Raw genomic sequence first — 13,189 nt, forward strand, 5'->3', positions numbered from 1 at the left:
AGTGCCCACAGTCTATCCTGTATCCGTTTTGAGTCATGGTTGAACCGACAGACAGGGGTGGTGCCCTTTGAGTGTTGCATGATTTTATAGCTTCTAAGTTGAGCTACAGTCTATGTATGCACTGCTGACATTTGCGTAAAGTTGACCCTTGAAGGCAGTTGTTAGGCTCTTAAAGTATTTTCTTGTGCAATCAGATTATGTTTAGTGATGATGCGTACAGACTAGCAGTGTTGCCACATTTTGCGAGAGAAATAAGCAACCAGGTCTTTGAAAACAAGTCCAAAAGAAGGGACTACAGGCTACATGAGCACTCTACCCCTATATACATTGGCTATCTGAAAATAGCCGATCTACAAGCTCACAATGTGAGCTTGTAGATCTGCTATTTTCAAAGATAAATCTTGGGGGGAAATGAAAATTGTGGAACATTTTCAAATCCACACAAATATTCTATGGAGGTCTCAGACTCTGGCACAAAAATGTTTCAATTATAGTTTTTTCTTACTATAAGTCTATAACCCCTTTAGTGGCTTATAATAAGCGAACATGGCGACCCCGGTACAGAGTGTTACTGTCTGGAGCTGTCCAGCAGCCTGTCCAAGGTGCTAAATCACTGCACGCTGCAAAACAGAGGCGATCATCAGCAGCATCAAGCTGTTGTTGTGTGCGTGCGTGGGTGTGACACCAAACAAACAACGCATCAATATGGATGCCGTGTCATTCCGTTAAACGTGGCGTTTAAAAATAATAATAATCATGCTGCATATTGAGTGTTTCTGCGATAGACAGCTGGACACCTGTTGAGTTTTGCCTCCCAGCTCCTGTCCTGACTCATCAAACGGTTTCGCCTCTGAGTCTGTGACGCAGATTCTGACTTTTTCCTCGTTTTGTTTTTTGTTTATATTTTTGGGAGGAAGTGAACCGTGAGCGGGTTGAGCCACTGTTCGTCTTTTAATTTAATGAATGCCCACGAGGTATTAGTAATTAATTCACATTACGTTGTGTAATGGCCTCCATTACTTACGTAACTGGTTGGTTAAACTCAGTGCTGCTGAGCAAACATTTTATCAGCCATTGACTTTAGCAGAGCATTACTAAGCCCCCCGCACCCCCCCCCCCCCCTGTCTTGTCTCGAAGCTACAGTGCAGTAGGATCTGTTGCTCCTCCTAGCTAGGCTAGAAGCTGCATGTCCTCTGTTTCACATCTCCTGGACACTTTGTCTACTTTACACAACAGTGTAGCCCCCATTACCCCTGGAGGGGAATGGGGGCTTTGGGTGGTGTATGGGGTGATGACGATAGTCCTAACAAACAAGCAGTGCACTGCACTTCAAGGAGAAACAACAATCTTTGTTTATCCCTGTCTCATCATTTCTTTAAGGGACAGAGAGTCCCCCCCCCCCCCCAGTATTACAAAAATGACTGGTTACTGCTAAAGCCTAAGTCATGGTAAAATAGCAGACCTGCAGAGCTTGTAGGTCTGTTGTGTTTTCTGTGCTCAACACTGTCTTGTGACAGAGTATGAATCATTGGGCTTTATGGTGGCTTTTTGATTTGATTTTTTCGATTTTGTGGGACTGTGTGGCAGATTTGTGACTATAGTACTACTGTATTGCTAATACTCGTAAGTAACAATTTGTTATCTGTTTTTCCGCTTCTTATGTTCCCAATGCTTTGAAATTGTGTAATCTGATCTTTAAAAAGAAAAAAGAAAATAGCCTAGTCATCCTATCAATTAACATGCTGTACACTTCCTATGCACACGTCTTCCTTAACTTTCTCACTCCATTTGAATACATGATTCTGGCCACCATTATAGCAAACTGCATTGTGCTGGCCTTGGAGCAACACCTGCCAGCATGTGACAAGACCCCCATGTCAGAGCGCTTGGTAAGTACATCATGTCTTTACTGCACTTACAATCCCCCTAGGTGACTTACAGTAGGTACGGTAACACCTTTGCATCACATGCAGCAAAAATAACTCCTGTAGAGCCTAGGAAACCCAACTGAAGCCAATAATACATTTCTTTGAAATCCCCTATTTCTCACCAGCAGTGCTTTTGTACTCACAAATCCTAATCCAAAAAGAATATTTGAAATATTGTATTCCTTAACCAGTGTCAGTAAACTTAATCTCTTGAGAGATGTAAGGTAGGTTGTTATTCCGCCAGGGGGGCTGGATCACCCCCCACCTCTTCCTCACTGCTCCATAGGTTAATCAGAACCCCCGAAGAGCAGCCTTTGATTCACCCTGCATCAGTCACGCACTCACACGCACGCACGCACACACACACACAATTCTACTGTAAGTCCTTCAGTCAATCAATCAATCAATCAATGAAATAACTGCTTGAAGCTTGGAGAGGGGGGTGTTTTCTTTTTTCTTTTTTTGAATGAAGGTTATTCCCCAAGGAAAAGAGCCTCCCAGCTGCCCTGCTTCATTGATCCAAACGGGCAGAAGCTCAGTCTGACTCTACTTAGTTGCACAACCCGTGTCACGCACTGAATATAGCAGATCTACAAGCTCCCATGAGTTTGTTGATTGGCCATTTTTGTTGTGTGACGTGACGCAGAGTATAAGTCAGGTATCAGTCTGACACAACACTGCACACACTGTGCTACAGTGTTAAGTTTAACATTATTTCTAATTCATTATCTCAGGGAGGGCTGCCCTGTCATAGTATGCTTAAACAATAACCTATCACACATTAGCAATATGTGTTACTGTATGTCTATTGCCTGTGTTTGGTAATGCTTTGACTCTTCTGCTCTGATGTATGTTACTTGTAACTGTGGCAGTATAGGATGTTAAGTCTAGTCTATTGCTATTCAAATTGCTTACCTTAGGATAAGAGTGTCAATTAAACATGTTAGAGATGGAAAAGTAAGCCACCTGTCATTTTGTGGTGACAAAGCCAAATGAACTCCAGCTGGCACTGCACAATGCAATCACTTACTGTAAACCACTGTAAATCACCAAGACTAGAGGGTTTAAGTGGTTAATTCTCCAACCCTGTTCTCTCCTGTCTCCAAAGGACGACACAGAGCCCTACTTTATTGGAATATTTTGTTTTGAGGCCGGCATCAAGATCATCGCCCTGGGCTTCGCCTTTCACAAAGGCTCCTACCTGCGTAATGGCTGGAATGTAATGGACTTCGTGGTGGTCCTCACGGGGTGAGTAGTGCTCTGCTAATGGCTTATACAGCTGCTAACTGACACAGCTGATGGTCAGCGCCGATTAATGAGGAGGGAACAATACTAATGTATTGTGTGTGTGTGTGTGTGTGTGTGTGTGTGTGTGTGTGTGTGTGTGTGTGTGTGTGTGTGTGTGTGTGTGCGCTGCGTGTGTGCGTGCATTGTGTGCATGCGTGCCCGCTCCAGTGTGTGTTTGGTTGCTAATGAACAAGATGCGGTAGAGCTGGGGCCATTCCAGATGGCAATGTGTTTTCACCCAGTCTGAATAAACGGACTCTTGATAACAGTATTGTCTTGAACAGGTTCAATGTTGTGTTTACACAAACCAAATGCTGAAGGTGCAGGGAAGGCTTTTGTGTAGTATACTACTCACACACAACACAAATGACTGGAAGAGTGAGATCCACAGTTAGTTTGTGTTGTTGTTGGCTATTGGAAACAATTTAAGAATGTTGTGTAGAAAACAATTACGGATTTTTCCCATTAAATAACTGGTTTATGTCCTAAAAAACACTCAGAGGATTAATACCAAACCAATTTGCAGCTGCCTTCTTCATGAATGGAGGGGGGTTGTTTGAGGTTGTTAGAAGGAGGGAACGAACACTGTCTCAATCTGAAGAACAGTGGTGATGGGGAGGGGGGTTTGGTACTGGAGATACAGGAGAGGGGGATGGGAGTGCAGGATTTAGGGAAGGGAGGAGTGATGACTAGTGATGGATGAAGTACTCATGTTTTTGTACTTAAGTAAAAGTAGTGCTAACCAGACCAACATTGTGGGCACTAGGGAGATCTGGGCACCTCAGAAGACTGGGCAGTCTGGGCACGAGGGAAAGCTGGGCACTAAAACAGAATAGGCACCAGGATAACTGTACACCACGGAAGAGTGGACACCAGGGAAATCCGGCACCTGTGTTTTTTTTGTTGTTGTTGCTGCCAGCGCCTGTCTGTCATGCATTTCTATGATAAAGACAATTGGACAAATGGACAATTAACCAGGCTTAATAATGCAGCAGTTTAATTTGTATTCAAAAATACAAATGACACTGTGACCTTAGGCTCACCTGACCTAGGCTGTGAAATAGGGCATAAGTGGTTTATGTATGTATTTATTTGTAATTATAATCTAAATCTGAAAAGAAACTAGTAGTAACTAAAGCGCACAACATTTGCCTCTGAGATGTAGTGGAGTAGAAGTCTAAACTTTAGACTTCTAAAGTATCAAAACAAAAAATGGAAATACTCAAGTAAAGTACAAGTAGTAAGTACCTGAACATTTTTATTTAAGTGCATTACTTGAGTAAATGTTGCTTACACTGGAAAGGAGGAGTGATGACTGGACAATGCTGCTCTTTAGAGAGTGTTCCCTGATGGGAGGCTGCCATGGTCCCACCAGGGGAGGGTCCTCCTGGCCTCTTGTGCCTAATGGTACGGAGATTTATTTGGCCCTGGTCTACTGGGGTTTACAACAGAAACACCTTGTGGCAATAAACTGAGCCTCTACACACCCCCACCCACCCACCAACCCCACCCCTCTGGAAGTCAGTTGAAGTCACATACCTATAATTGTTGCTGCTTGGTGGAAAGGAAATATATCATTCACACTTCAACAGAAAGAGGAGATCTCGGTGTGTGTGTGCGTGTGCGTGTGCGTGCATGTGTTTGTGTGAAAGAGAAAGTGTCTAAATTAAAGAATATTAGATGCTGAGATATGCTCTGTGCAATTTCCTAGCTGACCCATGCAAATACAGTTAGAATTTATGTATGAATGTGAGATCAAACCACTGATAACAGTGTGATAATGAGTGCTTGTTGATTTGTCCTTAAAAGTCTTCAGTGAATCTCTCGGGCTTTAATCTTTTGCATAATTTTTGTACATGATTGCTGTCGAGTGGAAAACATTTACTGTTTGTACAGAACCGTTACTTTTAAGGAAACGGAAATAAGAACCTGTGTTCCAGTGGATTATTATTTAGTCACAAGCTCTAGTCAATACTTTTGGTTAAATATTTATAAAACCCACAGTCACCCTATTTTGGGCATGCGGCATGCCATCGTATCGAGCATCACGATGCGATGCGTTGTGAGCTTGTAGATCAGCTATTTGTGCAAAAAAAAAGAAGAAAAGAATAGATTATTCAATATATTTGTATTTAGATTATTGGTACCGATCATTGTCAGTCATTTCTTTGTATCGTTGAAGATATTTGTCATGTTTGCAAAGCCTAAAAGCCTTACTGATACATATTTAGTTTTTACAATTAAATCATTAATCACAATTATTCACAGTCTAGTCTAGTCAAAATTCATGATCATAACAGCCCTAGGTGCTGTGTGGTGATGGGTGGAGGCAGTGGCGTGCACAGACATTTTGAGGGGCAGGTGCTCAAGTAAATTATACTTTTTTTTGTTTACTTGGTCTGCTCTTTTTTCCCTCTACACCTATACCTCTTTGCCAAAAATAGCCGATCTACAAGCCCACAACGCCTCGCAGCGCGAGGTGTTGTGGGCTTGTAGATCTGCTATTTTTGGCTAAAGTTCTCCTCAGAAAAGGGATGCTAGGTAGGTTTCGAGTGGTTATGGTAAAAAAGAAAAATCATATCACATAAAGAATTGGCGGACCCCCTGTAGTAACTCTGAGGACCCCCTGCTGTAAACTGAAAAAAAAACAAAAACGTATTTTTTTCAAAAGGGCACTTCTGGTCAAGAGGGCAAAGGGCAGGTGCTCTAGCACCACCTAAAGTCTATCTGTGCACGTCCCTGGGTGGAGGTGCGTGCTATTGACAGCCTGTCAGAGCCTGTACTCACAGTTGTGGCTCTAGTGGCGGCACGGCCACTTCCCACCGTGCGCGGAGGGGAGTGGCCCCAGTAGGCTTGATTAAATTGGGGCCAGGCAGGCTGACATGATAACCATAATTGAAGGGTTGGGTGGTGGATGCAGCCCATTACAGCGGCGGTCTGGATGCCTTATCGCCAGTGATGGAAGAAGTACTCAGATCATTTTTTACTTTAAGTAAAAGTAGCAATACCACACGTGTAGAAATCCTCTGTTACAAGTAAAAGGAACTGTATTAACATTTTGACTTGAGGTTGAGATCAAAATATACTTGGTACCAAAGTAAAAGTACTGTACTCACATTTTTTTTAAATCTTTCAAAATCCAAAATAGACAAAGGATTTGGTGGTTAATGTATGTTTTGTAATGATAATCTAAATATGCAAAGTAACTAGTTACTAAAACTATACTGTACAATATTTGCATTAGAAGTATAAAGTAAAATATATATTCAAAATAAATTAAATACTCAGGAAAAGGAAAAGTACCTCAAAACTGTACTTAAGTACAGTACTTGAGTCTATGTACTTAGTTACTTTCCACCACTGCTTATCACTGCCATGCTACAGCAAGCTGAGGGATCGAGACACGTTGTCAGGACGTCACTGGCAGATGCTAGACGTACGCAGACACACACACACACACACACACACACACACGCACGCACGCACGCACGCACACACACACGTGCACACACACACAAGTACATGTATGTGTGTGTATAAACTTGTGGATACTACACATGCACACATACACAAACACATCGTTGCTGTCGGGCAGAAACCTTGTATCTCCATATCACAACTTTTTATGTTTTTCTTTCGGTAAATGAATGCCCTACTTCATCATACACAAGAGAGTTGCGCAAAAGTAGTGAAAATAGCCGATCTACAAGCTGTGAGCTTGTAGGCTATTTTCACTATTTTCACTATTTTCACTATTTTATGTTGTATAATGTTTCAAAATAAAAAAGGAACGGTTTTGGACATACATGGTTTCCACCGGACAGCGACGACATGCAAACAAACACACTAAATATGCACAACAAATCACTGGCCATTTCCTTCAGGATGCACTGAGCACACAGCCATCACAATTAGTCATTAGGCTCTAGCAGGATGATTATCCGTATGGATGGAGATCCTTCCTAGATCGTGGGGAAGTGGAGTGTGTTTTTGGCATTGAACATTGGAGCATATAAATAACAATTAGATTTGTTTGGCTTTTAGTACTTTGTACTAGACAAAAAGGGCAGATATGACAAATGAATAACTAAATTGTTTTAACCGGGCACCAATAATCAAAACAAATAATGTACTATGGTACCATATAAAACAAAATTATGCTTTCAAAATCTTAAAAAAATAGTGGAAATAAAGTTCACAACGTGTTGCGATGCGACACGTTGTGAGCGAACTGCTATATCGGCTATTTTTGAAGATGTTTGAAATTGTCATCACTGTCGAAATTTTTCAACAGATGGGTTTATACAAATGAATGGAGACTATTATAAAAAAATAACTGTGATTATCTAAAAACTTTGCGATCAGGTGTAATTGTCCAACCGCCATTTTTCTCAATAATATAGACACGTAGCAGATAAAGACTTAACTACATTTTATCTGTGGGCCTACTTTATTTTGAGTATTTGTTGTTGCTTTGTTGTGGGGGAAACGTATGACTGTCACACCACTACATTTCAAAGACAAATATTGTACTTTTGACTCCACTACGTTTCTGGGAAGGGACCCAAACTTACACAAATATATTATGAATGAACCACGTAAGCCCTTTTTAAAAAATAATGGAAAATGGACATTCTACAAGCTCGTACAACTTCAACTTGTAGCTTCTTTGGGCATTTTCATGCTTTACCCAGATAGTATGGTGTGAGAGACAAAGCTGGGGAAGGACATGGAGCAAAGAGCTTCCGGTCAAATTCGATACCCGGGCCGGCGGCACAAGGACTAAGCCTTAATGGTATGTGCTCTGCTCTACCAGGTGAGCCACCGGGGAGCCCAACTTTACATAGGTACATGGGTCTTTGTGGTGTAGTGTATCTTGAAGACCAGGCCCATTGCAAGTTGCTGTACTCTGTCCTCTACCCATGAGCCATCCGACCATAGCAAAGTGAGCAGGGGTTAATACAGTATCCAATACAGCATTCAATACTGTATTAACCAGGTGAATAATTAATACCAGGTGAATACCGCCGGATTTGCCCCGGGGCGACTGTGTTCTGGGGCGAGCGTTTTGGCATTCAACCAGACATGTGAGGCCGTGGTTGAAGGTACAATAATAAGTGCTTGAATGCAGGCCCCTGCAGTCTAGGGCCTGAGCCTCCACCATGTTCCAATAAGATGTAGGCAGTTGCTAATAAGAACATATATCTGCCTCTTCCAGATCAATACTGTATTGAACCGCACGCTGTGGGAATAGATTCACTTATGTGCTGCTCTTCTTCATAGCTTGCTGGGAGGCTGGTTCTCACTTTAGCTTGCTAGTTCTGATAGCACCAAGTAATCTCCACCCCCTCCAACCCTCAGCTCTTCCTGGACCCCAGCTGGGCTGCTATGCTATAGGGGTGCGGTTGTTTGATATGTAGAGAGATTTCCAAAATTAGATATTCACAGTTTGAATGGTGGATGGGGCTTTGAAGTTTAATATACGGTATATATATTTAATTACAAATGTTATCTATCAAAACGTTTTATTTATTCTTATGTGTATGTTGCTTATAATAAGTGAAATCTTAACCAAATCTAAGTTTTCCAAATGGATTTGAAAACATTTTGACAAAATATGAATCAAAACTAAATCACTAAAACCTACGCTCAACCTCAACCTGTTACGCGACCGTGACCTTTTCATGACCATTATTGTTTATAGGTTTGTTAGTTGAGTCGTTGCAACAGAGAGCATTCCCGTCACCGAAAGCTATTGATACCAATCTCTCATTGTGTTTGTGAGTTTGGTTGCTTTGTTGTTATTGTCACGTCATACATTATTAAGCATCAAAGCTCTACTTTTCATCTTCCCCATAGAGAAATAGATTTCCTTTCCGAAAGCGTTTGCGTTTCACACAGGATATCGCCCAGTTGCCCTCCCATTTACAGCCCCACAGGGAGTATATTATTTTGCTGCTGTTCCCTTGATGGGCATTTACTTGTCAATACTCCATGGTGTTAGCTCTGTGGCTGCAGTCAGTCATCGAGGTTGGATGATTCCTACCGAAATGCTGTGTTCCATAAGGGGGGGATTTTCAGCCATGCAGCTTTACAAACAACTGTATCATATCAGTGGCTGTAAATTGAGTTTACTCGATAAGTGCTACAGGAAATAAAAAAAAATTAACTGTGTGGGTGGCTGTAGCGCGGAGGTTTAGAGAGGCAGCCCGGTGACTGGAAGGTCGATGGTTTGAATTGGCAGACTGATTGGCAATATCTGGCTGTGGGAAGTGGCTGAGGAACACTATGTACCTTCCCGAAGCGAGTACCTTGCCACACGGAGTCAAGTCAAGTCAAATGCATTTTATATAGCACTGTGGTTCTCAAACGTTTTAATTTCAAGGACCCCTTGATAATTCTGAGAGTGCACAAATAGTTCCATTTGTGCACTCTCATAGTTGCAGACCTACAGTATAAGTGTCCATTTGAGAACCACTCATATAGTACAGTTCACATGACAGGACACGATGTGATTCAAAATAAAAAGAAAAATAGGCAAAGATCAAACAGGACAACACATTTAAAATAGGAGCACAGCAGTTATTACATATAAAAAGAACACATAAGAGCGTGTTGCAATAAAACAAAAGGATAAGATAACCACACACCTAACTTGAACCCTTGTGAAAAGAGGTACATGTTTGTAGTCTGCTTATAAAAGAAGACACGGCTGCAGCAGACCTCAGTTCATTTGTTAGAGAATTCCATAGAGTTGGACCATAATGGCTGAAGATGAAATAACCTGATTCAGAATGTATTCTAGGTTAAAGAGGAGACCTTTATCTGACGATCTAAGGATCTGTTTGGTGCGTATTCTGATTCAGGGAGCTTGATGATAACTTAGAAAGCCATTCATAGGTTTAACCCATTTAGACCTGCTGCCACCTATACGTTGTTATACCTTTGAATCCGGGAGCCACCTCTGTGTCTCATTAGTTGTTGCCATACATATAGCAACATCATGTTGTATAATTTTTTTTAGTAAGAATTTGAACATTTTCAGAAATCTTAGGTTAGGTTTTAGAAGGCGTTTTTAGAATCGGCCTCAGGTCTAAATGGGTTAAAGTCATACTGTGTAACAAGTATTTTTTTATATAATCTTTCATTGGTATATTTTTCACAGTAACCATAATTTATAATGTATTATTATTTTGTATTACATTTCTTTTACTCGCGACTATGTTTGGTCACAAGTGTACTTTATGCCCCTGACATTCGGATCAAAATGACACAGGCGCTAAAAATGTGCAGGAAATATATTCATTTTTGTATTTTAAAGTTAATACATAATATTCTCTGGTGAACTTTTCCCGAGATGAATAAACAGAACAGAACATAGATAGAGCAAACCTTTTCACACTTGACAGCGTAACAGCGTGTAAATGGGTCCACCTTGATTTCCTGTTGCAAGGTTTGTGAATACCAGTAGCTGACAGGAAATACATTTGGACCCAAGTTGTTTCCTAGCAACACAATTCCACTGACAAGGTCTATAGAACATACATAGGTGGAAGAATAACAGGACATTTAATTTGGCAGAATACTGCATGTTTGCCTTCGTGGAGGGCTCACCAGGGCTGCAACTATCGATTATTTTCTTAGTGATTATTGTATTGATGACTTTTTCAATTAATCGAATAACTAGGAAGCTTTATTTTTTTCTTTCTCATGGGTTTCTGTGAATCGATAAACCACTTAAGTGTTTTTTTTATACTTAATCACACAACAGTGTTGTGCAAAAATAGTGAAAATATGTACAAGTTCTCAACGCATTAAATCGCGGCTACTTTCACTATTCAATTCAATTCTTTGGACGTTTTTTGAAACCTTTCGCCTATATTGACGTGGCCAAAATCTGGATCGATTTTTAATCTATTATTTCATTAAATAATCCATTATCAATACATTTTTTTAATCGATTTGTTCGATCGCCTAGTTGAAACTACCACCGAATAATTATTTGCAACTCTTCTGTTGTTCTGCTTCTCCATCTCTGTCTGTAGTCTGTGTTACAGTAGCTTCAGTGTTCTTACTACTCCCTGATCCCTCAGCTACAGGAATATTGTTATGATTGAGATAAGGAACAACAACATGTGCATGTTTGCTGTGTAAATGTTATGCGTTTGGCAGAGGAGCCATGTATTCTCTCTCTCTCTCTCTCTCTCTCTCTCTCTCTCTCCCTCTCTCTCTCATGATAGCAGAGAGCGAGAGAGAGAGAGAGAGAGTCTCTCTCTGCTATCATAACCCCCCCATCCCCCAGAACTAGCACTAGGGACCAGTGGTCCTCCTCGGTTGGCAGATGCTGTTAGCCAGGCTCAGACTCAAGAGTGCCAGCAGTAGAAACAATAATGTTAATACTATACAATGCTGTAAATCAGTTGGTTCCCAGCCTGTGGGCTGGTTGGTTCCCAGCCCACAGGGCCTATATAATATATATATATTTTTTTTTAAACCTTGAAAAATGTGTTTGTTTTCATTGTGATACCAATAAATAGGAACTTAAAGTATATCTATGTTAGTTCCGTTGATCCCAAGCCGGAATACAATCGATTGATTGATCATTAAAATCAACGTGCTCTGAAAATGCACACGGCCGAATGTACGTAGCCTTGAAACCAGACCAATCTGTCAGTGCCATGCAAAGGCTAGAATGTCTACTGTAGTTCCCGAATGGCCTCTCTCTATACTGAATACAGAGCACCATCCCCAGCCATTCAGATGGTGCTCCAGGGCGTTTGACCGTGCTCTGCTGCAACAGCTACTATGATTCAGATATAGTGGATATCTTTGCTGTCAGGGTGGAAATCTCGTATGTCCATAACGTTACTTTTCAGGAAATGGAACATTTGTTTGAACAAAATGTTCAGAAATTGTGAAAATAGCCCATCTACAAGCTCACAATGCGTTGCGGTGCGACACATTGTGAAATTAAGTAACGAAAAGACATTAAAAAGTTGACATTTATGTCTGACAGCGATATCCTGTTGATTGGTCTATGCCGGTTACGGCTAAAGCACGCCCCCCCCCACATAGCCTTACATTGAGCTATTTACAGTATCAGGGGTCTTAAAAAGTTTTTCAGGCCAAGGACCCCTTAGTTGAGAGAGAGATTATGCAGGGGCCGCCTACTACATATTGTTTAAAATTGTCTTGCTATTTATTTTCAGCAAATGTTCCCCGCAGAATAGAGATGCTAGGGTTCAAGTTGTTAATAAATCATTATTATCATTAATATTACATATTTCTTTTAAGTTCCTATCACACAAAGATTTCACCCTGTAGTACCTCTGAGGACCCCCTAGGGGTCCCGGACCCCCTGTTGAAGACCCATGCAGTAGACTGTGCTGGGTTCACACACGGCAGAGATTCTTTTCTAGTCAGCCTCTTTCTGAACAGAAGAGCCACTGCAACAAATACATGAATAATTGATTAAGGTTTCACTGTAGATGAATTAGCCCAGTTAGGCAGAGTGCTCATTTAATCTGTTCTGAGGCGTATCGTGCTACGGTATGGCTACAGTAGACTTAACCTCAAGCGTATTATGCGTTCCTACTATAAAATATAGTGTCGTAAACTGTCTGATCTTAGCTGGCAACCTGTAACAAAATCGTGTGAATTAACACAGACGCGCGCAGTTCTCCTTCCCTTTTTAACCCTGATTGTCTGAGCTGAACATTGCTTTGGCTCTTATGACAGTTAGGCTACTATCATGTGGTCACATAGCAGGACTTTTTGTTTATACCATACAGAACAGAATAACCCGCACTACAAGAAACTTTGTACCTCAATTTTTCCTAAATTAATGCCCTCGGCTAGATCGGCTACAAAAGTAGCCGATCTACAAGTTGCGACGTGGTATGACGCGTCCAATCCAATCCACTTTATATATATAGACCATACCCGGTCGACGCATCCTTGGGGGGATATGCGCA

The 13,189-nt window shown here is 41.2% G+C and overlaps 1 protein-coding gene across 1 annotated transcript in view; it reads left to right on the top strand.

The window, feature by feature from the left end:
* The window catches only part of cacna1ba (calcium channel, voltage-dependent, N type, alpha 1B subunit, a), a gene marked incomplete at its 3' end in the record, with an annotated part of 165,251 nt that overhangs the window by 808 nt on the left and 151,254 nt on the right, over positions 1–13,189 (top strand). Inside the window, 2 exon segments of the mRNA XM_084056021.1 lie at positions 1,784–1,889; positions 3,037–3,176. Of these exon segments, the coding sequence (XP_083912147.1) occupies positions 1,784–1,889; positions 3,037–3,176 (246 nt within the window).

This window comes from Gymnoscopelus microlampas (genome assembly GCF_963454915.1).
Source record: "Gymnoscopelus microlampas genome assembly, chromosome: 4".
NCBI lineage: Eukaryota > Metazoa > Chordata > Actinopteri > Myctophiformes > Myctophidae > Gymnoscopelus > Gymnoscopelus microlampas.